At 45.6% G+C, this 26,476-nt stretch overlaps 1 protein-coding gene across 2 annotated transcripts in view; it reads right to left on the bottom strand.

Moving 5' to 3' along the window:
* The window catches only part of KAT2B (lysine acetyltransferase 2B), a 303,093-nt gene extending 277,116 nt beyond the window's left edge, over positions 1–25,977 (bottom strand). For both annotated transcript variants that reach the window (XM_086942167.1, XM_086942165.1), the window contains exon 1: positions 25,584–25,977. In XM_086942167.1, the coding sequence (XP_086798293.1) occupies positions 25,584–25,847 (264 nt within the window). In that variant the 5' untranslated portion in view covers positions 25,848–25,977. The remainder of the gene's footprint in view (positions 1–25,583) is intronic.
* Positions 25,978–26,476: the final 499 nt, after the last annotated feature.

The raw sequence follows: 26,476 nt of genomic DNA on the forward strand, positions 1-26,476 counted from the left end.
CCATCCCTGTTCCTCGTTCTGCTCGCCCCCACCCCCCTGTTTATCGTCCCGCTCGCTCTTCAACCCCCCTGTTCCACGTTCAGCTCGCTCTTCGACCCCCCCCTCTCTCCCCCCAGCACCCACCGGCACCCGAGCTCCAGAGACGGGCGCCCTGGCACCCCTCCCCTCTCGGATGTACAGTGGAGCCGGGCAGAGAGAAGAAATGCTGTGCAGAACACCAGCCACAGTGCCCGCCCGCACCACCGACCCCCTCAGCCCTGGCATCTACACGGGTGTAGAGAGGGGCCTAGGTCCGACCGCCCCTCCCCTCCCCCTCGGCTCTCCAGTGCTGGAAGAAAACACGTTTCGCATGTGCCTATTTCTTTTTTGTGCTCTGCCTGACACTCCCGCAGCACTCTTAGCCGGACGGAGATCTGCCCCGTCCCACGACATTCACCAAAAGAGACCGAGACAGACCCAGCGTGAGAGAGAGAAGCCAAGAGTGAGTGAGGGAGGCCGGCGGCGTGGAAGAGACACCCGTGCCCTGAAGTGTATGTACTTTTATTTTATTTATTTATTTATTTATGTTATTTCTAAAGCGCGACATTCATCCCAAGGGATATCAAGGCGCTGAAAAAGAAAGAGAAGGCTGCTGAGGTTTATTCAGGAGGGCTTAGTCATTGGGGAAGAGGTGCGTTTTAAGTTTTTTCCGGAATGAAAGAAGGTTTACGGTATGTCTCAGGTCAGTCGGTAATTCATTCCAGCGTTTGGCCGCCAGGTGGGAGAAGGCCCGTCCTCCTGTCCTTGTTTTGTAGATGCGCTTGGGTTTTGCCAGGGCTGAGTTGGTGGAGCGCAGGTTCCTGTTTGGAGCATAAAATTCAATTTTCCCCTGTAGGATTGTAGGGCCTGTTTTGTGAAGGGCTTTGTGTGCATGACAGAGCAGTTTGAACGTGGCCCGCTGACGCATCGGCAGCCAGTGGAGTTGTTTTAGGCATGCCGATGCCGAGTCACGTTTGCCTTTGTTGCAAACCAGTTTGGCTGCCTGGTTTTGCAGAACTTGTAGGCGGGAAAATAGCTGCTCGTTCATCCCCTCGAATAGAGCATTGCCATAGTCCAGACGGCTGACTAGGAGGGCCTGGGTGATCGTACGACGACAGTCGAGTGGGATCCAGGTGAAAATCTTGGCGAGGAGTTTCAGGATTGCAAATCCCTTGCCCCACAATATACGCACATGATCTTTCATGGATAGTGCGTCATCCATCATAATGCCTAGATTTCTGGCGTATTGTTTCGGGGTCGGGGCTGTTCCCAGTGACGGTGGCCACCATGAGGTGTTCCACGATAGTTTGGCACCTCCGAACAGCAGGATTTCCGATTTTCCGGCGTTGAGCTTGAGGCAGTGGTTACGCATCCAATCCGCCATTTCGGAGAGGCAGCTGTGGAGTTTATTTTTGGTTGTTTCGGATTTTTCAGTTCTTTCATCCATGGTCACCATCAACTGCGTATCATCGGCGTATGAGCAGATGCCGATGCCCCACTTTCTACCGATGTTGGCCAATGATGATACATAGGCATTAAAGAGAGTGGGGCTTAGGGAGGCCCCCTGTGGGACTCCGCAGCCAATGGGACGGGGTTTGGAATGGAATTGGCCCATGTGCACTGCTTGGGTGCGGTTGCTCAAAAAGGATTCAATCCATTGCAACGCAGTGTCCTGTATTCCTTTGCTCCGGAGAATGTTCAGAAGGCATTTGTGCGACACCGTGTCGAACGCTGCCGACAGGTCTAGCAGTATCAGAGCCACCGAGCCCCCTTGGTCGGTGATGCATCTGACACTGTCCGACACTGCCAGCAGCGTGGCCTCAGTGCTGTTGTTGGATCTGAATCCGGTCTGGGTGGGGTCCAAAAGTACGTTTTCCTCCAGGTATTTGGATAACTGTGAATTGACTATTTTTTCCAGTGCTTTGGAAAGATAGGGGAGTTGTGAGATAGGTCTATAGTTCTCAGGATTGAGAATGTCGGACCCAGCTTTCTTCAGAAGGGGGGTTACAGATGCGTGCTTCCAGCAATTAGGGAAGGATGCGGAGGTGAGGGACTGATTGAATAGTTTGGTGATGAGTGGGCATAGAGTCGGAGCAATTTCGGAGAATACGAAGTGCGGGCAGGGGTCTGCGGGGGAGCCAGATTTTATTGCTCTGAGGACTGTTAACACCTCTTCTTCGGAGAGAGGTTGGAAATTGGATAAACGAGGGGAGTTGTCTGAGTCTAGGCGATCATTGTCGTAGCCGGATATAGATGGGCATAAGTCCTCGCAAGGGGGGACAGGATGGGAAGGGGTGAAGGTTGAATAAATTTTATTGATTTTGTCGGAGAAGAAGGTGCTAATCCGTTCGCATGCTTCAGTGGAGGGGGTGAGGATTTGCGAGGTGCAAGATGGATTGCTGAGCTCTTTCACGATTTTAAATAACTCTTTTGCAGAGTTATGGTTTTCGTTTATTCGTTGCACGAAGAATGCCTTTTTTGCCTCTCGGATGGCAAGGATGTATTGTTTCCTTTTGGCAGTATAGTTGGCTCTGGTTGTAGGGTCTTTCGCTTGTCTCCATTGGTGTTCTGTTTTTTGGCATTCCCTTTTAAGGCTCTTGAGGGCGGGGGTATACCATTTTTCGTTAATGGTAGTTTTTTTCTTAACTTCTCGTAAGGGTGCTATTCTGTCCAGAGTTTGGAGAATTCTGGTTTCTAACCGGATAACATTATTGCCGATGGGTTCATTGTCTGGCAGGGAGACATCTGTCTTGTGAAAATGATTTTGGAAGTTGGAATTATTGATTAGTTTCCAAGCTCTCTTAGAGGTGCGAGAGGTGGGTCTGGTCTTAACGAGTTTACCGGGAAGTTCAAATGAAAATGAGAGCATGAAGTGGTCGGTCCATGACAGAGGGAAAGTTTCCATAAGAGTGGTCGATTCGATGTTCGTAAAGAGGAGATCCAGGGTGTGCCCAGCTATATGCGTAGGGCCCTCGACTAGTTGTTTCAATTGGAGGATTTCCATGTCATATTTGAGCTGTGCGACTCCAGGGGCGTTAGGGTTTTCGTAGTGGACATTGAAGTCTCCAATGATTAGGTAGTTTTTGTGCTTTAGGCACAGAGGGAGTATTTGATTCAGGAGTTTGGCGCTGAGTTTAATTTGTTGTCCCGGTGGATTATAGACAACTGCGCCCGCTAGCATAACATAATTCTCAGCGAGGATTTTAAATGGTAATAGCTCATGTTCGGGATCCGCATTAGTTGTGTCCGTTAGACAGGTTAGGTGGTCCCTGAAAATTACGGCGACTCCGCCTCCTTTTTTCTTGCTTTGTCTGTTTTGTGTTATTATTTTGTAGTTGGGGGGAGGGCGTTAGCTAGGTCTGGGGTATTGACATCGGATAGCCACGTTTCTGTGACAAAAACTAAATCTGGCGTTTTTGAGGATAATATGTCCCATATGTCTAATGCATGCTTGGGTAGTGATCTGGCGTTAAAATATAGACATTTTAATTCATGCTGGGGTATCAGGCTGTGATATCTGGACACATCTCCATTGTTCTTTGTGTACTTTGGGACCCTGCCACGCGGCCTCGGCCTTCCTCACTTGGGGGATGTGACTGACGAGCCCCTCACTCCAGCACTCCTTTACCTCAGCCACTCTCTCGCCACCGGGCCCTTTACACGAGTGGGGCAGCCAGAAGAAGGGAGGCTGGTAGAGGGAGTAAAGGATAGAGTAGGGGATAGGGGACAGGGTGAGATGCGGGCGGGCGATGGAAAATTAGGTGGAGAGTGGAGGGACACATCCACGAGCAAGATGCTAGCTGGAGAAAAGCCAGAGTGCGAAAGAAAGCGGCGGGGGAGGGAGGTGGGTTAGTAAGTTAAAAAGACCCCAAAACGACAGGGAAATCGACCTGACAGTGGGAGAAAGTTGCACAGAGGGGGAAGCCAGTCGCTGAGAAACCGATTGAAGGGTGGGGCAGCGATCCGTCCTGCAGCAAGTGCAGTGGCAGAGGGCCCTCTGCACCCCAGCCATGGATGTATTTCAGAACCTAGACTTGAGGTTAGGAAAGGGAAGCGCTTGCACCTGGACCCCTGCAAGCGAGGAACTCCGCCCACCTATCCCATGGTTTGATTGTAAGATAATACAATAATGGGGCAAATTGGGCCCTCGAACTCCCTGGGCCGCGGTGTCACTGCACCTGCTGCATGTCTATAGGTAAGACTGTGACAGGGCAACAGACTGAAGAGGCCATAGTACGGCGGTAGGGCAACGCTAGACTAGGGGGTATGGGGTAGGGTGACAGGTGTACCGGTTTTCAGAGGACTCTTCAGGTGCCCGAAACTTTTTAAAATGTTCGATGCATGCCCGGTTTTTAAACAAAGGTCAAGTCAGCCTGCAAAACGAAAGCACTGTCGAAAGTTGTGCTCGGGTTTCAAAGGACCCATCTAACATCTGACATAATGCAAGTACTTTTATCTGTGGGAGGAGGAGAGGTAGTGGAAAAGAAGAAGAAGAAAACGGTAGACGGAGAGGAGGAAGATACAGTGATACAGGGAAGAGAGAAAGGAAGAACGAGAAGAAAGGAAAATAAAAGGATAAGGAAAGGCAAGGATAGAGCCCCCCCCCCCCTTTCAAGTTTCAGTCGAATACCTACATTTGACTTTTACGAGAGTGACTACCGCCCTATACCCCGCTCCGACTGACCAGCGGATATCTTACGTTTTTTTAATTGCATCATGGGTTGCATACAAGTTTAACATTCGGTAAATGGGTCTGCCCGTATGTGTGTTCCTGAAGTGGGCAGTTTCTTATGGAAATCCAACGAGGGTAAGTGTCACGTGTTAATCCCCACAGGTAGCTGTGCCATGAACATCTGCAGTGACAGTAAACAAACCATCCTTCCACAGCACCACTGCACCATCCTTCCACAGCACCACCGCGCCATCCTTCCACAGCACCACCGCGCCATCCTACCACAGTCTGTGTGTGCGTGGCTCTGTCTGTGTGTGTGCGCGGCTCTGTCTGTGTGTGTGTGTGTGCGCGGCTCTGTCTGTGTGCGCTGCTCTGTCTGTGTGTGTGTGCGCGGCTCTGTCTGTGTGGGCTGCTCTGTGTGTGTGTGCACGGCTCTGTCTGTGTGTGTGTGCGCGGCTCTGTCTGTGTGTGTGTGTGTGCGCGGCTCTGTCAGTGTGTGTGGCTTTGTCTGTGTGTGTGTGCGGCTTTGTCTGTGTGTGTGTGCGCGGCTGTGTGTGTGTATGCGCGGCTCTGTGTGTGTATGCGCGGCTCTTTGTGTGTATGCACGGCTCTGTGTGTGTATGCACGGCTCTGTCTGGGTGTGTGCGCGGCTCTGTCTGGGTGTGTGCGCGTCTCTGTCTGGGTGTGTGTGTGTGCGCGGCTGTCTGTGTATGTGTGCGTGGCTCTGTGTGTGTGTGTGCGTGTGCGTGGCTCTGTATGTTTTTGTGGGTGGCTTTGTGAGTGTGGCTCTGTATATGGGTGCAAAAGCAATAGGTCTCGAATTTGCGAGCGATTAAGCTATTGGCATTGTAAATGACAATGCCATTTATTTATATGTTTTAAAAACAAAAACATAAATAAAAATAATGTCATGAGCAATGCCAATAGCTCTAACTTTGAAAATGCCGAGACCATTGCATTGTAAATGCTTGTTACAGTATAGTTCGTTAAAGTACTTGTAATTTAAAACACATTACAACGTTTGTGGCAGCTTCTATCAAACTGAATGCCATTGGTCAGGATTTTAAATAGAACACTGAGTGAGAAATGTTAAAGGAACGTCAATGAAGCGAAGAGAAATAGATCGATATAAGCACCTTTACAACGGTGGACACCCCTTGTGCCTAACAAGAAGACATGAGGCCTGGGACTCTCCCACCAGCATACTGCTATCATATTTGATAACAAGGCTTGATTATTTGATGTCTAGATGCAGCTCTGTGGACAATGGTATTAAAGATCTGTGTAGGATGTAAATGTTGAGGGCTAGTAGTGGGTGGTTGTTTTTCTAACACTATTTTAAAATAGGAAGTGCTAAAAGGTTACATAAAATCAGTTGATATCCGTTCTTGCTAAAATGCATTTCATAATGGCTTACATGTATTTAAATGAGCAAATAAAGTGTGTGAACTTTACTTTATGCCCTCTATAAAGCACATTTATTCAGCACAGAGTTTTGAGAGTGGAGTTCTGGACTTTTTTGGTTCCGTCCAGAGGTGTCAGGGTACAACACCCAAAGACCCCGGAGTCCCACCTGCCTTGGTGCACAAATGAACAGAAACACGGGCTTCTCGATGGTGGCGTCAAAGACCAAAGGTTTATTACTGCAGGGACACAGAAGTCACAGAATCTACACACGGGCAGAATCTAGGAGACTGTTCGATTTGTACAAAGTGGGTTGCTCCTTATATACTAAAAAATTGTGCTCTAGGCAAATATTTCACATGTCGGTACATTCCCAAACCTTTGTGTCTCTAAACAATAAATATTTGGCGTTACACAGGAACTGTCGATAATATCTGATACCAAACATCACGAAGAGGGGTTCCCACCAGTTCATCACAATCCCTTGTCAATATTGCATTCAAGACCCGGACCGCCTCATCGTAAAGTTCGCTACCTCCCCCTAATAAAGGCCCAGAAGGAAAGGAGCAGAGCCAGGTGCAGAAGATAGAAAAGCGGGATAAGAGATGTTTGTGGGTTGTAAATGGGCAAGGCTACCGGCTTCGGCCGCCTAATCATGATCAGGTACAATGGACAGGAAAACCAGTTCAGGTGGGCTGGCCTCGGGCAGAGGAGGCAGCCTTTGTCGAGTCATGCAGCTTCAGCGTGATCTGGTTTAAGGTGCACGTGTCATGTAAGAGGTGAATCTCCGGCTAAGGCTACGTGTCCTTAATCAAAGTGAAGTGAATGAAATGATCAGAGGCTATTGCATATGTGAGGGCAAGGAACCACAAAATGGCGGTCATGATCTAAGATGGATGCCGTGTGTATATCAGAAATGTGTCAGTGGAAGGAGTGCTCTTGCTCGTAGCGTAGCGAAAACACTAGGATATACTAAATGGATCATTTGCGGTTCGCTGATACTAATTTTATGTATTTCCGACAAACTTGAAAACACGGGTTCAAGTCGTCACGGAACCGTCACGGAACCTCAGACCCTCCTTTTGCCCTTACATAGGCAATTACTCAATCTATGTCTGAATCTAGTTCTATGCTCATCAGGTCAGTGACATGCTGTTGTATCATCATCCTTTCTCGTGTCTTTTCTCCAAATGCAGGTGGTTTCCTAAAACAGGTTGTAGCACAAAGACTACACAGAGCAGGACCACACTGGATAATCAGACAACATGAGAATAGTAATATTAAGATGACACCAATGACCATTAGAACCTTCCATCCCCACGCTGAGATCAGAGTCCAAACCCACTCCATAAAGGACCAGTTTCCCTCATCTACATGTATGGAGTCCGAAATCTTGTGCAACTTAGAGATCGCCTCGTAAACTGTTGGAGCATTATTAGGAATAAAGACACAGCAGCTCGATTGGATCATTCTGCATACCCCACCTCGATCTGCAAGTATAACATCTAGAACCATACGGTTCTGCAATGTCATGAGCCTATCCGCCTGAAGCTCAGCTGTCAGATTGCTAAGGGCACCAGCAGTTTCGGTAATAGTAGATTCAACTACCCGTGTTAGCTGACGTATGTTTCTACTATTGGCCATAGGCCCCCAGAACGGAAGGAAGCCTTTGAAGAAATCTCCAGCTTCCTGACCAGCTGTATCTTCCTTGCTGAAGACACCTCTCGCTACTCTTGTTCTGTGGTAATCAGGTGAAGCAGTGTATGTCGGAGGCAATAATCGAGCAATATAACATGATCCTGAGAAGTCGGCAGGCAACCATGTATAAGCTCTGTCTCGACAAATGAAATAGGTACCCCTAGCAGTAAGAAAGGCAGGGGAAGAGTTAGCCGGAAACACATAAGTCTCTACGCACTCACTCCTCCCTAGCTGAGCTCTCGGATTTCTCCCATTACCTTGCAAACAGACCTGACCTCGGTGAGGTACGACCCAGATTGGAGTTGAGCTTTTACGCTTGCTTTCTCCTAAACTAAGGCGATACTCTGAAGTATTCCAACTTAAATATACTCGCAATTCGTCTCTAGGGTATGATGGAGTATTATTGACGTCTTTGACCATGTCAATAATTCCCTGGACTAAAGCTTTGTTGGCAGAGTTATATTTAGTGGAACGTGGTGGACGTGGAGGATAGGTCTCAAGAGCATAAGCAAAGATGGTTTGAAGGGCCTGAAATGATCCATTGTAGCTGAAAGGCAAAACCAGATAGGGAATACCTTTATCCATAGTGTGGGGTATCAAGCCACACACCCAACAGTCTGTCGTGTTAACTACCAGTTGGTGTTGGTGCAAGAGCTGTACAAAAGTATTATTAATGAATTCTGAGCGTCGAGCTTGCTCATGTTCCGGAAACGAGTGGAAAGAGTGTATAGAAGAAACAGTAGAAATAGCAGGATCAAGGGGAGGTACTGTAGATACTGGCACAAAAATCAAATTTATGCTAAAGACAATTCCACCCACCAGTGTTGCTAAAACAATCAAAAATGTAATGGCACATTGCATCAAGAAACATTTGCTATGAAGAATTCTATTTAGTCTGTTTCTGCGAACGTAAATCACATTTTCTCGTTGCAGCGCAGGAAGTTCCATCTTCTACAATCCGCTCGCGACCACTGATGATGTGTACGTAGATGAAAATGCCTCTGTCAGCCCTGGGAGTTCCCAGTACTAACAGAAAGATCGACCTTGTGTCAGACCCCTGCAAATTCAAACTAGGCACACAGCCACGACCCTACGGCTACCCAGACGGCAAGGCAATTTTAAAAACAATAAACAATAACAAACTTCCTGGCTGAAGGCAAAAGTTCAAAATATATATATATATATCAAAATCACAGTATGCAGTTGCCTGCTTTATTAGTCCTTTTTATGGCTTCTAAGGTTGTATCTTTTCTTCGCTGGTACTGTTTGATCGGAAAATAGTGTATCACTAGCAGCTGTTGCAGAGTTTACGTTCGCAGATGGCAAAGTTTCTTCTGATGCTGGAGACAAATTTTCAATGTTCAAAGCAGTCTTTTCAAGAGGAGAGTCACGTTTCAAAGTGTCAGAAATCAAATCGGCATCGCTGAAAGGGACAAATTTTGGAGTTATTTCAGATTCGGAGGCACCAATTCCCTTCTTCACCCAGTCGTCGTAGGGCAGCGGCAGTGGAACACGCTTTACGTGAGAAGCGTGGATCCAGTGCTTGCGACCAGCAACACGTACAGCTGTCCTCGTCGCCAGCAGGATTTGGAAGGGGCCGATGTAGCGAGGCTGAAGATTCTTTGTCCTCGCAAAATTTCTGACCACCACGTGGTCGCCGGGTTTCAGCTGATGCCCTGGACTCTCCGGAGGTTTTGGCAAAGCATCAAAGACCTGTTGATGAATAAGACTTAATTTAGCAGTCAAGTCGTAAAGATAGTCTATCAACATAGGATATTCAATGGAGCAGAATTGTTTAGGCCTTGGCACACCCCAGACATTTGCCGGGCGGCCAAATACAATCTCATATGGAGAAAGCCCTATTCTAGAATGCACTGTTGCTCTCGTTGATAACAAGGCCAAAGGAAGTGCGTCTGGCCAAGCCAAACCTGTGGATGCTTGAATTTTGGCTATTTTAAGCTTGAGGGTGCCATTGTAACCCTCGACTAAACCAGCAGACTGGGGATGGTTCGCACTATGAAATTTTTGTTTCAATCCTAGACCAGCACACACACTCTGCATAACTTTCCCTATAAACTCACTTCCGTTATCTGACCATACAATCCGTGGCATTCCAAACCTAGGGAAAAATTCTTTGAGAAGAATTTTGGCAGTTGATAAAGCAGTGTTGTCCTTTAGTGGGTATGCTTCTATCCACCTGGAAAAAGCACAAACCACCACCAGGACGTATTTTAAATTGTTGCAGCGTTCCATGTGAATGAAGTCTAACTGTATTACTTCAAAGGGACAGGAAGGAGGAGCAAAATGACCAGCTGGAGTTGGAGTTCCCTTGCCAGGATTATGCATCAAGCACACCATACAATTTTTCACCACTCTCTCTGCACACTTACTGATTCCCTCATTCTTCCAAACCGGAGCTAACATCTTACATATCCCTTTAGAACTTATGTGCGCCACTCCATGCGCCATCGTCACTACTGCAAGCACATACGCATCAGGCAACATCCAACGCTGCTGTTCTGTCAAATCGATCCAACATCCATTCGAGTCCAATTTGCCCGTACTTTCTCTCCATACGCGTTTCTCTTCCTCAGTCGCTTCTTTCTGAATCTCTTTTACACTTTCCATTGTGTCTTCACACATTCCAGACTCAGCAATCCATCTTGCAGACGTAGCAACATACATTCTACTCATCATGTCTCTAGCTGTCTGTTTAGCGGTTTCATCAGCAAAGGCATTTCCCCGACCAACATCATCCGTGATTGCTTTATGAGCACTGCACTTCACAATCGCAACTTCAGTCGGTAAGGTTAGAGATTCTAACAAGTCGTTAACTAGCTGACCATGTTGAATCTTAGTCCCATGGGACGTAATGAAACCCCTTTCTCTCCACAACCGGCCAAAACTATGGGCCACGCCAAATGCGTACTGACTATCTGTAAACACATTCACTCTCTTTCCCTCAGCTAAAACACACGCTCTCGTAAGAGCTATTAACTCTGCAGCTTGGGCAGAATTCTGACTCACTCTTGCAGTCTCCACAATCGTCTTCAAAGTCGTTACCGCGTAGGCAGCAGTCACATCACCATTCTCCAATTTAAAACATGACCCGTCCACATACAGCGTACCATCTGGGTCGGATAGAGGAGTATCTCTCAAGTCGATACGACCTTTTGTCTCTTCCTCCGTTTTGAAATAACAGTCATGTGGCTCAGAATCACTCGACTCTTGATCAGTCGGCAACAATGTTGCTGGGTTCAATACATTGCATCTTTTGATCTGAATATGACTCGCTAATAACGTCAGCTCGTAACCAGATAATCTCGCACTAGTAAGGTGTTGTGTCTTCGTTCGGTTCATGAGTGTGTCCACTGCATGAGGAACCATGACCACTAGCATATTGTTCATCACCAAACCAGCAGATTGTCGAATGGAAGCTGCAGCTGCCGCTGTAGCCCTCAAACAACTAGGCAATGCTCTAGCTACCGGATCTAATGTTGATGAGAAATACGCACAAGGGCGTTGTTTATCACCAAACTTCTGTGTCAAGACACTCAACGCGCAACCTTCTCTTTCGTGAACGTAGAGCGTGAATGGCTTACTGTAATCAGGTGTGCCCAATACAGGAGCTGAACACAAAGCTTTTCGTAATTCAGCAAAACTCTCTTGACATTCATCAGACCATGGCACCGGACTCGGAACATTTTTCCCAGTCAAAGCTACCAACGGTTTTGCTAAAAGTGAAAAATTTGGGATCCATTGCCTACAGTAAGAGGTAATACCTAGAAAGGCACGTACTTCCCTCTGTGTGCGTGGAACACTCATTTGCATAATTGCTTTTATTCTTTCTGGGGTCAACTTCCTTCCCTCCTTTGACAAGAGATGACCTAAGTAGGTTACTTCTTGGCAGCAATATTGCATTTTGGAAGGTGACACCTTATGATTCAAATTAGACAAATGATGCAATAGTGAAATTGTAGCTGCTTTGCAAGTTTCCTTGTCATCGGCAGCCACCAAAAGATCATCTACGTATTGTACTAGGGCAGAACCTGGAGGAAGGACAAAAGAATCTAACTGATTTTTTAAAGCTTGACTGTAAATAGATGGACTTTCACAGTAGCCTTGTGGAGCGCGTTTAAATCTGAAACTGCGACCTCCTAAACAGAAGCCAAAAATATCTCTGCTTTCCTCGGCTATCGGAATGCTGAAAAAGGCATTCTTCAAGTCGATGACTGAGAACCATGTAGCTGTAGCAGGAATCAATGTTAACAAAGCAGTAATGTCTGGCACTACAGGAAACTGCGGAATTACAATCTTATTAACTTCTCTAAGGTCTATGACAAACCTATAGACTGGAGGCTTTGTAGGATCTGTTCGTTTCAAAATCGGCAATACAGGACTATTACAAACATTTCCTCGCGTTTCTTCAACCACACCTTTTTTAATCAAATCTTGCACAATCAATAAGAGTGCACGCTCACCTTCATTCGATATTTTATATTTGAGGAATTCTTGGAAATTTCACATTCGCTTTCAAAGTTACTACATACGGTGGAATCTCTAGTAGACCTACATCATTGGGACCAGTCGCCCAAAGAGAATCAGGGAGTGAACGTAGCTCCGGCGGGAGTTTGTCCATTGACAAGTACATCGGAGAGGTGAGTCTTTTACCCAAAGTAAGCTGTACTCCTTCCGGAGAACAGTACAATGTCGCATATAGTCGTTTTAACAAATCTAAACCAAGCAGATTTTCATTACAACCTGTCGTCAAAATTAAGGGTGCTTTCAATTGACACGGTCCAACAGAAATAGACAAAGGACCAGATATCGGGTTGTACACAGGGGCGCCTGAAAAACCTACGGAAACATTTGTTGAGCCAGACAAAGGTGCGCCAGGGAGTTTCGCATGCATGATAGAACTTTTTGCGGCACCAGTATCCAACAGAAACGGTTCGACTACACCTGATGTTGCTACTGCGACATAAGGCCCACTCTGATCCACTGGAACTGATACTACTCCCTCTCTCTGTCTATGGCTGTCCTAGTACCCATTTTGTTGAAATCCCTCTTCAACTTCACAATAATCTTCAACAAGATATTGCTGAGATCTATTCTGTTGAGCTGACTGTACATTTCGCTGATCAAAGTGATTAGAAGGACGATCATTAGTTTGTGGAGGCATAGCACCTCGTCCCCGACCTCTAGAATTCTGTGCAAAACCACCACGACCTCTCTGAGCTGCTGCCGCATTATTTTGCGCTAAAATCTGACAATCATTTTTATAGTGACCCTCTTTCTTACAGTACGCACACTGATTCCACTGGTATTGAGGCCTGGTCGAATTATAATCTGTCTTTTGATACGAATTCTGTTGCATATTAGTCTGATTCGTGCGAGGCGGATACGCCTGCTGTAAAAGAACTTTAGTCTTTAAATCTTTCGTTTTCTTCTCTGATTTCTCCTTTTCCTCTTTATCCCTATTTTCATAGTACTGTGCAGTCGCAAGTATTTGCGCTGTCGTAGATACAGCCCACGCACTTTCTGAGTCTTTCAATTTATTGCATAATTCGGGTAACAAATTATGCACAAATTTATCGACAAACAATCTCTGTCCTCCTTCAGTGCTCATATCCTGACCACTATGGTCTACAAAAGTCTCTTCGAACCTCGTGAAGAAGTCGGAGACACTTTCGTCTTTCTTCTGCTTGCATGCGGATAATTTATCCCAATTAACACGCAATGCTGGCATCAGAGTCTTCATTAAATCTATTATTCTGCCAGGAAGATTAGCAATTAGGGGTTCGGGTTTCGCACCACCTGTTTGTTGAGCATCTGCTGCAGTGATAGCTGCCCAATCACCACCTAAAGCAGCCTGATGATCCTCTCTACGAATTTTAGCCCACACTGGTTGTGGAACTACATTACCAAACAACATATCAATGTCGGCTAAGTTCATTATACAAGCCTCAACTGTCTGTGTCAATTCCTTGTAATATCCGGCTGGATTCTTACGTGGATCTGGCAAGGCCTGTTTCACTGCTAACACTTCTGCTCGCTTCCACGGAATATGTATCCATACTCTTTGGAACTGTGCTGGAGCAGCTGCAATACCCGCATTATCATCACGTTGTACTGCTTCGCGCCAAATTGGAGGAACTTCCCTCATAGGATATTGGTGACTTAGCTTCATTCTACCTTTCTCTAAATCTCTCGGCGAACGAAGAGATGGATCATTCCTAAAACTCAAAATGAGTTCCATCGCTTCCTTTATATTATCGCCCACTATCATTCCAGCAGCAAACTCTTTTTGAATCTTAATTAAATCTTCCAAATCTGATTCGACATTGTCTTCTTCTATTTCCTCACGCAACAACGAGCACATCTCGTCGAAGACGTATCGCTGTGTTGGCTCTCCCCATTGCATAAATGTCTCTAACACATCTTTCGTACTATATCTTCTAACTTTTGTAATCCATCTGAGAGCCGTGGAGTCTAAAACTCCCCGTTCCTCAGTACTTGGAAGCTGACTCCGTCTCTGAACAGAGTCAGGAGTAGGAGTCTTAATCAAGGTTTTATATATAGGAGACAGCATATTAGTAACAGAATCAGTAATTCTTCGACGAACAGAAAGTGGAGTTAGTACACTCGCAGACATAGAGAACGCAGTAGAGGTAGGAATAGATGACGAAACAGTAGGAGTATCGAGGAAAATAGTTTGAGGACCAATAGGTACAGTGGTAGGTATAGGAGCGGGCAGTGCAGGAAGAGGAGGAGCTGTAGGAACATTTACATTCACCACAGGAGGTATAGGAACTTGATTCTGAGGAACAAGAACACCAGGTTGTCCAGCAACCGGCAATTGAACATCCGGTATAAGTGGAGCCGCAGCACCTTGTGCATACGGTGGAGGCGACCGTAACAGATAAGATAGCAGAGGATCGTTTTCGGAATCCTCCAGTATCTTAGCCATTTTCGATGGCAAGGCAGGATAGCACTTGTCAATCGCTAAGTTACGCTCTCTAATGGCTACATCTATGGCTTTCTCACACTCGTTAGCCTGCAACTGCTTAGTCGCTTGCTCTAGAGTTAACTCTTCTAGTTCTTTTTGCTCTTTTTTCAACCTTTTCATTTCTCTCTGTTTGGATTCTTTCCGCCAATAACGAAAAGAGTCAAACATTGCCGGCCGGGCTTTCTTCCTAAACAATTTCGCTTCTAAATTGTCGAGAATCTCTTGTTCAAAACTACCATGCAGTGGCCAGCTAAGGACACCATCCTTCTTACAATAACGGACCCATATCTCATTATAAGTTATAGGACCCACACCATACTTACAATATAGGTCATATAGGGGAGTCCCAATCGGAGGAACCAGACAGGAATCCTCTAATTGTGAGTCACTGTTGCAACTAAAACAAGACAACATTTTCCGACTTACCATTCTCAGTCCGGAACACAAAACAAACAAAACACGAAACAAATTGTGCACTTGAACCAAGAACTTAGGCCTACCAAAACGAACTGATGTATCGATACCCAAAACTGAACCAAATAGATTATCGTAACCAGAACAACTAGTGATAATCTTACAAAACCAAACCAAACCAAGAACCGATCAAGGATTTTTAACAATCCTCACAAAAGTAACCAGCTAGCTATCACTAAATACTTAACTGAGGCACTGAAGACGTCACCAAGGAGAAACCCGTCACGTTTCGCCGTACTAAGGACTGCACCACTTCGGGTCCAAGACAGGGCGACGGTCAAGGCAACGGCCCACTGCAGCCGTCCTGAACGGGAACCCTCGTGGAAGAGAACTTCAGGGCCACTTTTGCGATATGCCGGGATCGATGAAGTGGGGCGCCTCCCTCAGGAATCTTCACACGAAGCTTCTCGAACTCTTCAGGCTTTTGGACCGGTACCGAATGACGTCGCCCCACGTTGGGCGCCAATTGGAGTTCTGGACTTTTTTGGTTCCGTCCAGAGGTGTCAGGGTACAACACCCAAAGACCCCGGAGTCCCACCTGCCTTGGTGCACAAATGAACAGAAACACGGGCTTCTCGATGGTGGCGTCAAAGACCAAAGGTTTATTACTGCAGGGACACAGAAGTCACAGAATCTACACACGGGCAGAATCTAGGAGACTGTTCGATTTGTACAAAGTGGGTTGCTCCTTATATACTAAAAAATTGTGCTCTAGGCAAATATTTCACATGTCGGTACATTCCCAAACCTTTGTGTCTCTAAACAATAAATATTTGGCGTTACACAGGAACTGTCGATAATATCTGATACCAAACATCACGAAGAGGGGTTCCCACCAGTTCATCACAATCCCTTGTCAATATTGCATTCAAGACCCGGACCGCCTCATCGTAAAGTTCGCTACCTCCCCCTAATAAAGGCCCAGAAGGAAAGGAGCAGAGCCAGGTGCAGAAGATAGAAAAGCGGGATAAGAGATGTTTGTGGGTTGTAAATGGGCAAGGCTACCGGCTTCGGCCGCCTAATCATGATCAGGTACAATGGACAGGAAAACCAGTTCAGGTGGGCTGGCCTCGGGCAGAGGAGGCAGCCTTTGTCGAGTCATGCAGCTTCAGCGTGATCTGGTTTAAGGTGCACGTGTCATGTAAGAGGTGAATCTCCGGCTAAGGCTACGTGTCCTTAATCAAAGTGAAGTGAATGAAATGATCAGAGGCTATTGCATATGTGAGGGCAAGGAACCACAAAATGGCGGTCATGATCTAAGATGGATGCCGTGTGTATATCAGAAATGTGTCAGTGGAAGGAGTGCTCTTGCTCGTAGCGTAGCGAAAACACTAGGATATACTAAATGGATCATTTGCGGTTCGCTGATACTAATTTTATGTATTTCCGACAAACTTGAAAACACGGGTTCAAGTCGTCACGGAACCGTCACGGAACCTCAAGAGAAGGCCAATTTTCATTCACAGTGGCCTTTATAAAGAATGTGGCACGTGGGACACTGTATTCGATAACAGTATCATCAAAGGGAATGTGTGAAAAAAACATGCACTAGGGACAGCTGATATTAGGTTTTTGAATTTAAGGCACTTTTTTTTTTACATAATACAGTTCATTTGTGTAACAAGCATAAAGGTGTGTTTCTTTATTATGTGTTTAGTTATTAGCATGAAACACGTGTTGGGTAACATTTACTATCAGCCCACCACAGCAGATTCATGTGATTTGCCCAGTTTATGTTTGAAGTGAAGATGTAATTTCAGAAAGAATGACTTGTGATAAACACAAGAGCATTAGGCTATGATCGTTTACAGAAGTGGGTGCTCCCATAAGTGTTTTCTTCATGTATATTTATGAATCACTGCACACACCCAGGGAGTGACCTCCTGAAAAACAAATGTTCACATCATGCGAGGTGTACATTTCTTGGAATGGAAATGGGAAAAATACACATTAAACTTCATTAACCAGCAGATGCTGCCACAGTCTAAATGACGTCACACTGTATCACTTCCTGTCTTTACTGAATGTCTACTTGTGATTTTTTTTCTGACACGTATATGAATACTATATAATATATAATAAAATGTGTTAATTGTGTATTGCTGTTGTATGCATAATTGTCTTTTGGAGTCTAAATAAGCAATTCTTAAATGACTTGAAACCACACAAGAGGTACCTAACAGCATTGCCTTACCAGCATTACTACAGACCAACCACACAATATAGAAGGAAGATTACCATCATCACACACAGCTGCAGTTACCCTCAGTGGGGCCTTGAGCATGGTGAATCCCTCCTAAGACAAACCGGCATTACAACCAGGGCGAGTAAAGGAATGAAACCAGAATACTGTAACCCCTAAAAAACAGCAGTGCAAAACCAAGCAGCAGTAATAGTGGCAAACAGCTAAAGCTACAGCCACAACAACCCACGAAGACAGTAGTGCTCACTGCCATGTGCTGCCAGATTGAAGCACAACACTAGAGGCACACAGATAATAAAATACAAGAAGTTATTAGCGATTCTGCAGTAGACTGTCCCATTCAAATGGCTGAGCAAGAGTTACCGCACTAGCAGTACGTGCAGTGCTGCGGCTAAACATACTGCACTTCACAACTGCACGCCCGCTGATAAAGCAATCTGCAAAATATTCCAGCCGGAGACAAAGGCCCAGATTAGGAGCCCTGGGATCTAGACAGCACTAGTGATAGTATTTTACATACTGCAGCTGTAGGCTCTCTCCCCAATCCTTCACACTTGCAGTCGTCTTCAATCCCTAATAAATTCTGGTTACAAATGCAACCTTGAAAATAATTTCCTGAAAACAATCCTGGAGACAAAATCTCAACCTTCTTGTAAGGTACCATTTAAATCTTGCAAAGATTTGCTGAGGTATACTGGCCCAATGTGCTCACAAATGCATCATAGGCCAAAATATTTGTCCCCAAGTCTGCTTGCCTACCACTGCCAAGCACCCAGCCAGCTCCCATCACCAAAATGCTGGCATTTATCCTCCACGCTTGCAGTACTGGCTACAACTATGCAGTTGCTTGACTCAATGCAATTTACCAATGTCTCTGTCAATAAATCAATCAAGGGATTGGTATATCACCCTTGAGGGTCTCGGGGTGCTAGAGTTGCTGGCTGCTTCACGGTGATCTGTTCATTCGAATAGCCATGACTTGAGTCCTTCTCTGAATTCCAGGAGTGATGAGGCGGTCCTGAGGGGGGGGGGGAACAGCCATGACAACGTGGGGATTACCCCGCACTGCCATTACAACGCAGGGATTACAACGAAAGTCGTTACAACGACTGTCGCTGGAGGGCGCTGTTGGATAGGGAATAGTTTAATTTTCTATCCAACACCTTCCCTACTGTCAACGTGGGCTGGAGTTGGAAAAGAAAATTAAACTATTCCACTGTCCAGCGCCCTCCAGCGAAAGTCGTACCGACTTTCGTTGTAATCCCCGCGTTGTAATGGCACGCGTGGTAATACCACATACAACCGTCCTGAGGTGTAGGGGAAGGTCGTTCCAAGCTTTAGCCATTAGGTGTGAGAAGGAGCGTCTTCATCTGTTTCTTCAGCAGATTTGGAGGCGTCTGCGGTCAAGCCATTAAACATCCGATGATCCAGAGGTTACAATAATCGATAGGTGGAAGCATAGGTTTGGCGTCTATTCGTGCCACTAATTGCAATGGTCTACTCTCACTGCTTTAGTGGGGAAAAGTCTGCTTAAACTAGCACTAAAAGCCCTGCCCTGGTATTGTCCAGTCACGATTGCTGGCAATTGAACAAGAACTAAAAGCCCTGCTCTGCTGCCGTCCAGTCAGGATTGCTGACAATCTAGGGAAGCAGCTAATTGCATGAGTCCACAGTGGGCTGAACAATGGCAAAACCATGCTCAAGGAAGAGGATTCGCAGAGTCCACCAGACAAAACCTGCATTGGCACGGTTGCAATGTCTAAACTAACATGAAAATTATTGTAGCCGGATGGCCGCTGCAATCAAAATATGAGGCACAATCACTGTGCCCACTGTTATATAAAAACTGAAACCAACCGACACAAACCAGAATCACACCAGCACTAAATACCTACTAATCAGTGTTGCCCACACTAGAATAGGATCACTCCACACCAAGAGGTTCTCAGCCACTATCTCATAAAGTTTCTTCAACCATCAGAACACGCATTTATTGTCTTCAATCCATCCTGCCTCAAAAGGACCAGCATTTCTTGTTCTTCACTAAGCTAATCTCTGGTCCACTGATTTTAAATTCTCAAGCTACACCCTGAATAGATAATCATCTTCTCACATTTTGTTCACAAATAACCATCTGTTGGGATGCGCCTTACTTTTCCCTCTATTTATTACCATGCTGTGAGTAGCTAGCCATGTAATGTACCGGAACCTCAAGGGTTGAACAACTTGGTATCACTTATCTTTTGCCACTTCCAGGAGACGGAATGTTTTGGTGGTGGTACATACTGAACGACTCTAAACTAAATCACCAATGTCTGCCTCTAGGCACCATTTTACCGTCTTTTCTTTAAATTTCAGAAACATGTTTTTTGTATGGCGCATGCAGCGAACTTGATCTTTTCCCGAGTGTGCAGGAGCATTAATAGAGTGTGGTCAATCTTCATGCAGGGACAAGACAGTGAGAGCCCCAGAGTGCCTCAATGCAGTATGAGTTGGTTACGCTAAGACTATTCATATCAACTTATAACAAACTACCTAAAACTAGTTACACATAACCACTTACAAAAAACAGTTTTAAGAAATTGGACTTAAACGTTGTTATGCTACAACATACAATCCATTTTGTTTCAAAATAAAACCAGCTTAATATTTTCCCCACAAGAAAGAGAAGCAAACACACCTGGAAGCGTGTCAACCATTAACATCAACAAAGACCACACGATCCTCACTCAATAAGTTGTTTTACGGTTCAGTAGATGGAGAACGCGTGTCCTCATACTTCTCAAAGGCATAGTGTTACAGGCATTACTATTTGATTTGCTGACAATACTCAGCCATTAAATTCAATGCTCCCTAATCAGATCCACTGAACATGAATATAGTATCACTAGAATGTCTTTTAACAATGACTTAGAGTAGGTGTTTGTTCGCTCATTGAACTCTCTATCTGTTTAATTTGGAAGTGATTGTACCCAAGCTCTGTACATAGGCCGAATCAATAAATGATGCTGGCAGTAGCACAAAGCGACAGATTTACACCGTTGGAAGGCTGCCAGGGAAGGCCTTTGAGAGCAGAAAGATGTCTTCAAGAGATACTGAAAGGAGAACGTGTATGGCAAATGGACATCTGATGGCAACAAGATACATAGCCTTTGTGCCCACAGGGAGAAAGATCTGGACATAGAGGGGGCACAAGTGTGGCACTTGAGGAAGTCGATCAAAAAGAACAGCCACCTACAGAAAGCTGGAAGAGGGAAGGTAAACAAGGGTGTCGTTCAAGAGCGGACTGGGGTGGCAAGAGCGGAGACTGGCTGGGAAGGAAGCCAACAGAGGGCAGCAGGGTGAGGCGAAGTATGTGCAGTAGCAGGAAGATTGCAAAGTAGCTGAGGGGCGGAGTTGTAAACAGACTGACAAGAGCCGGAGGAGTAAGAGGGGAGGGCAGAAGTACTGAAGATAAGAAGAATATTGAAACACAGAGGAAAAACAGGTTCAGGATAAAGGTTTCAGTAGCAGAAAGTTTGAAAACGTATTTTGGAAATATTTTAGATCTTTGTAGACCATATGACTCAATTATGAAATATGAGAGTACAAAAAACACTGGAATCAAAGGCCACCTAGACTGCGAGCAGATGAAAGGTGACAAATCAGCCAGTGGGAAGAAGGTGGAGGACAAAGGGAGTGTGTGATGGGAGGCAGTGGTGAGGAGCAGCATCTTAGTAATTGAACACTTCGCTGAGGATGGCAGTTTTCTGCCAATTTTAATGGTGGTTTGTGGTAAGTTGCTTAATCAAAAGACTGTTAGGTCCACATGGAATAGAACAAAACACTGCAAGGGCGGAAAGATAAACACACTGTAGCATTTTTATTTCTTGTAGTTTTTTTCTCGGAGTTTTATATAGCACGAAATTCACCTGCTGAAGGTATTTTTTATTTCTTGTAGTTTTTTTCTCGGAGTTTTATATAGCACGAAATTCACCTGCTGAAGGTATCAGAGTGTTTTACATGAGCACCAGTTACGTTACACAAGGACGTATTCCTTTTTGTAAGGCACGGGGGTATTATGTGATTTGCCCAGAATCACAGGATGTTGAGTGTCATTGCCAAGACTCGAACCTGGATCCCCAGATTTGACATCGACCGTCCTTCCCATTAAGTCACATCCTCTCCCCATTTGAGCATGAAGGGTGAACTAATGATTTCTGCTAGAGTCCAGCCTTTGCTGTTCTCTTGAACAGCCCTTGTTTATCTTTCTTCTCCTAACAAGGCCATTCCTGGTTCTCCGACCGAGAAAGATCTGTCTCTCCATCTTACGAATTCTGGACACATTTCCAAGTTGTGATGAGCTGAGCAGTGATTTCTCCCAGGAATATATCAATGAAACAATGCCTTAATTCCATCCGGACTAACACGGTAGAGGGCCTTATGCTCGAAGCAGAGTGCCTTGAACATAATGCACATTTGTATTGGATGCCAATTCAGATCATGTAGTTCCTTGGACACCTGGTGCCGTTTTGGGATATCCAAGGTGAGCCTTGCAAGGGCATTCTACACTATTTGCAATTTGGCTTCAGTGTTATTGTTTGTCTCTAGAGAACACACAAAGAGATATTCCATATCATTGCTGCCTGGCCCCTTAAAACATTTAAATCCTGCTCTAGTACCATAACCTCAGCATCTTCCAGTTCATCACTTTGTGCCCACGTGGTGCATGCAGGGAGGCACAAACACGAGGGAGTGAGAACACAGGGACATACCACCAGCAAACCAACAATGCACAAAAACGTCAGAGCTAAGAGGCCAACGCCCTGGAAGGCCGCTTTATAAGTACCACTAAATGATTAAGATTTGAATGTAAAGACAGATGGTCATGTTATAAAGTAAAACCTTTATTTTGCCAACTCCCTAGCGGTTAATTCACAGAAGTGGCAGGAAGGATCTGGAAAACAAACTCAAGTAATATATCATGCTCAATGTTCTGAGTCCAGTGTCTTTCCTTTGTTGCTCCTCAACCAGTTAAGCACTCTTTTAGATGTCTCTTTAGAATACTTTCCATTTGTTTGGGTTAGAGGTCCACAAGTTTACAAACACATCTACAAAACAGTCAAATTATACCAATTTACAAATTTGCCCCTAGTATGCCGAGTAGTTGAATACCCAGGAGTCTTACACATTGCTACAATTAACGTTACCACACCACTATACCGTGACAAAGTCAGATGTCTATAGTTTTATTGTACAGACGGGAAACACCCATTCTCACTTGGGACGCAAGTTCTTTTCCCCAGTTCACTGCTATTGTTTTTTTATTGGGGGGGGGGGGAGGGGGGGAGTTAATTGGTGGTAGAATCCAGTTTCATTTCTGTTCCCCTGATTTCGCTCACTGGGTTTAGTTCATTAATAATTCTCAAACTGCTAGAAATAAACACCCCGGATTTTCCCAAGAAGTTTATTATTAAAGGCTCACTCCTGAGGTTTCTCAGCTTGGAAGAAGATCACACATTCGGATCTTCTGCATTTGGCTAACTCTGTTCCAATCCAATTCAACAGCAGCCTCAAAGCACCTTAAACCCAGAAAGACGGTCCAAGGAATGAACAGGAAGGAAACTGTGAATGAATGGCGCGTTAAGCAATGTCTCAGCGCAAACCCATATAATCTTCAGTCTATCTCATGACCTCAGGAAAAGTGTTCCTTGTTATCACTATGCAGAACAAAAAGGTTTTTGCAGTGTGCACAACCCAGAGTGTTAAGAACGACAAGACGGTCCTTATCCAGGATGTGGGAGTTTCCAGTTAACAATCAATACTGGTCACGAGTTCGCAATCTATGCGGGAAGGTAGTAGGACACCAAGATTAATTGTAACTGGGCGTTTCACTATCCTCCCGTGTAGATTTTAAGGCTCATGGATGAAATGCACAGGTCTAGACACACAAAAAAGAATCTTCCTTTCATGCAGATACATTTCCCCAACGCAAAATACAGTTTTACCAACTTAGGCTCAATGGACATGCACTAACTAAGTGATAATAAACATTCACCAAGGTTCTAACCAACAAGTCAACTCTGTCTCCTTAAGATACAAGATCATTCATGTTTATTTAATAAATCATCTCATTAAAAACGATCAAATGTGTGCATCATGTATAACAATGTATGCACAAATTAGAAACATATCAATCCACAATAATTAAAAACTGTGGTTACTTCAGTTTGCTATTTTCAGGTAGAAAATAAGAAACTGTAATAGCCATTGTTTTTAAGTGAAGTCAGTGTTTTAATGCCTGTCCAAAGAGCTTGAGATAATAAAACAGTAGCTTTGGGGAAATGTATCCGCATGAAAGGGAAATCATTTTTTGGTTTCAGCCTAAAACTACCCTGTCCCTTTCGGCAGTAATGGTTAACTCCTTATTTTGGCAGGTCTAGACACCTGCACACTTTTAGCAAGTGGTATGATGGTTACTAAGAGGTACACTACACAGCGCACCCATTTACAGAATGGTTAAGAGGCATGGACTATTGCAACAAGACAAGGGAAAAAGTTTACAGGTCTAGACAGTGCCAAAATAACAGAACAATTCTTAGATCTACTCCGTCAAGACTGCACCTTTAATTGCACGTATCTATCTATACCTAGACCAGCTATGTCATTACCACTTCTTATAGTTAGTTGGCTGGCAAAAGAGAGGGTGTGCACTGCCTAACTGTTACGTTGCGGACTCGATAACAAGAGTTATAAGAACTAACAAATGTTCTTAACCTTGCACAGCAAATTCTTGTGACGATAATATAATCCTTATTTTAAAGATTAAATACATAACATCATCTACTTACCCAAGACTAAAATTATTGGTGGACTTGATGTGATTTATTGGCTTCTTGCTTTTCATACAGAGTACTCTCTAACTTTTCCCTGATAATCTCATAACTGATAATTTGTTGATAGTTGCCTTACGTTGCGGCCGCATATATCCCAGAATAATTACTGATTGAATACTGCTGATTATTTGACAGGTGTGCAAATTGTAGATACAGAAACCTCACAACCCGCCTAATTGATAGTCTGGGGATTTATCAATATATAAAATGGTCTGTGATGATTCATTAGTAGTTTCTCGTCTTGTAGTTTAAGCACACCCTCAGTGCAGACTGTTCATTCTAGGTGGCTTCATTGCTGAGTATTTGGCTAGACCTCTTCCTGCAAATAATACTTCTCAGATTTGCCTATTGCTGAGGGGTTACTAAAGAAAATATTAATCAGTTATCAAAGTACGAACAATGTTGTTTCTGCTTATTCAATGTATTGTTGATAAATTCTCTCCTAAAAAAATACAATAAGCACACGCAAGAATACAATACGATGGAGTGGACACTGCTTCAGTTCACCTTGCAGGTACCCTGTACTATGAAATTCTCTATGAAGAGCTCGTTTTTCGAACATTGATTGGTTTCTACAAGTTCCCACACTTGCAGCTAAAGGACACTAAAGAAGCCTCTCAATTATTTTATGATTTATTAAGTTCGTTTTTATTTGCTCACCTTGCAGAGTATACACCACCCAACTTCCCTTTCTTTACCTTATTTCATTTCCATAATGTATGAAATCAGGTATTTCCCCCATGCTGATGATTTATTGGCGAGTTTTTATCTGTTCAGTTTGCAGGGAGATTACACCCAGATGAGCCTACTTTTAATGTTTTAATAATTACTTTTTATCTTCTCACCTTGTGAGCACAGCTCACCACCAGTCACTTTCTTTATCCCTATTACTACTTATCGATCTCTGATTGATCTCTTAATATATTCTCAGCTTGCAGACTTATGATTCTCCATTTTTAAGAATTAATAAGGAGTATGTGTGTGCTGGCCTTGCACGGGCAGGACACCCCAGATATGAAAATATAATATGAATAAATGATGACTTTATTTGCTCGCCCTGTGGGCACAGGACACCCAGATATGAATGAATATTATGAATTAATGATGACTTTTCATTTGCCAGCCCTGCAGGGACATGACACCCCGGATATAAGTGAATAATGCGTATTTCAGGGCATTCCCCCCACCCCTCCATGTTTCTACCTTATTCAGGGGCTTCGAGGCGCTCACCTTGCAGGCGGAGTAGACCCCCAGCTTCTCCAGTTTCTTGCCCCACAGTCCGGAGCGGAGCTGCGCCTTCCTCTGTGCGATGCGGGCCGGCCCGGGCGCCGCTGCCGCGGCGGCCGCTGCGGGCCCCGGGCTCTCCCCGGCCCCTCCTGCCGGCGCCGCGGAGCCCGGCGCGGGGGAGCCTTGAGGCGAGGCCCCGGCGCTGGAGGCCAGGAGTAGGCCCCCGCCGGTGGCCGGCACCGGAGCCGCCCCCGGAGCCTCGGCCATGGCCTCTGCCACCGTCTGCCTCAGCGGGAGCCGCCCTGCCCCCTCGGGGGCCTCCCAGAGCCTGGGACGCCGACCATCCTGCCTGGGCGGGGACGGGAGGCGGCGGCTGGCCTGCACCTGCTCACGGCCCCCGCTGCATCACAGGCCCGAGCCGCGGCCCGCCTCCTGCCCGGCGCTGCCCGCCCGCACCGCTCCCTGCCTCGGCTCACGCACACCCCGCGCCGCGGCACTGGAGCAGCCCCGGCCCTGCCTCCTCCCCAGGGCCCGGCCTCCGCCCCTCTCCTGGCGCACCGCGGCCCGGCCTCTCCTGGTGCACTGCCCCCCTCCTGGCGCACCACGGCCCGGCCTCTCCTCTCCTGGTGCACTGCAGCTGGCGCACCACGGCCCGGCCTCTCCTGCCACACTCCAGGGCCCTGACCCTTGTTGTCACACACCCAGTGCCTCCTCTCCAGGGCCCTGCCTCTGCTGGCACAGTATGGTCTGCGCACTAGGGCCCTACCTCTTATCACACACCAACTGCTTCCCCTCCAGGGCTCTGCCTCTCCTGCACACTAAGGCTGCATATTAGGGCCCTGCCTCTAGTAACACACCCAGTGCCCCCTCTCCCAGGGCCTGCCTCTCTTGAAACA

Source organism: Lissotriton vulgaris, chromosome 10 (genome assembly GCF_964263255.1).
Source record: "Lissotriton vulgaris chromosome 10, aLisVul1.2, whole genome shotgun sequence".
Lineage (NCBI taxonomy): Eukaryota > Metazoa > Chordata > Amphibia > Caudata > Salamandridae > Lissotriton > Lissotriton vulgaris.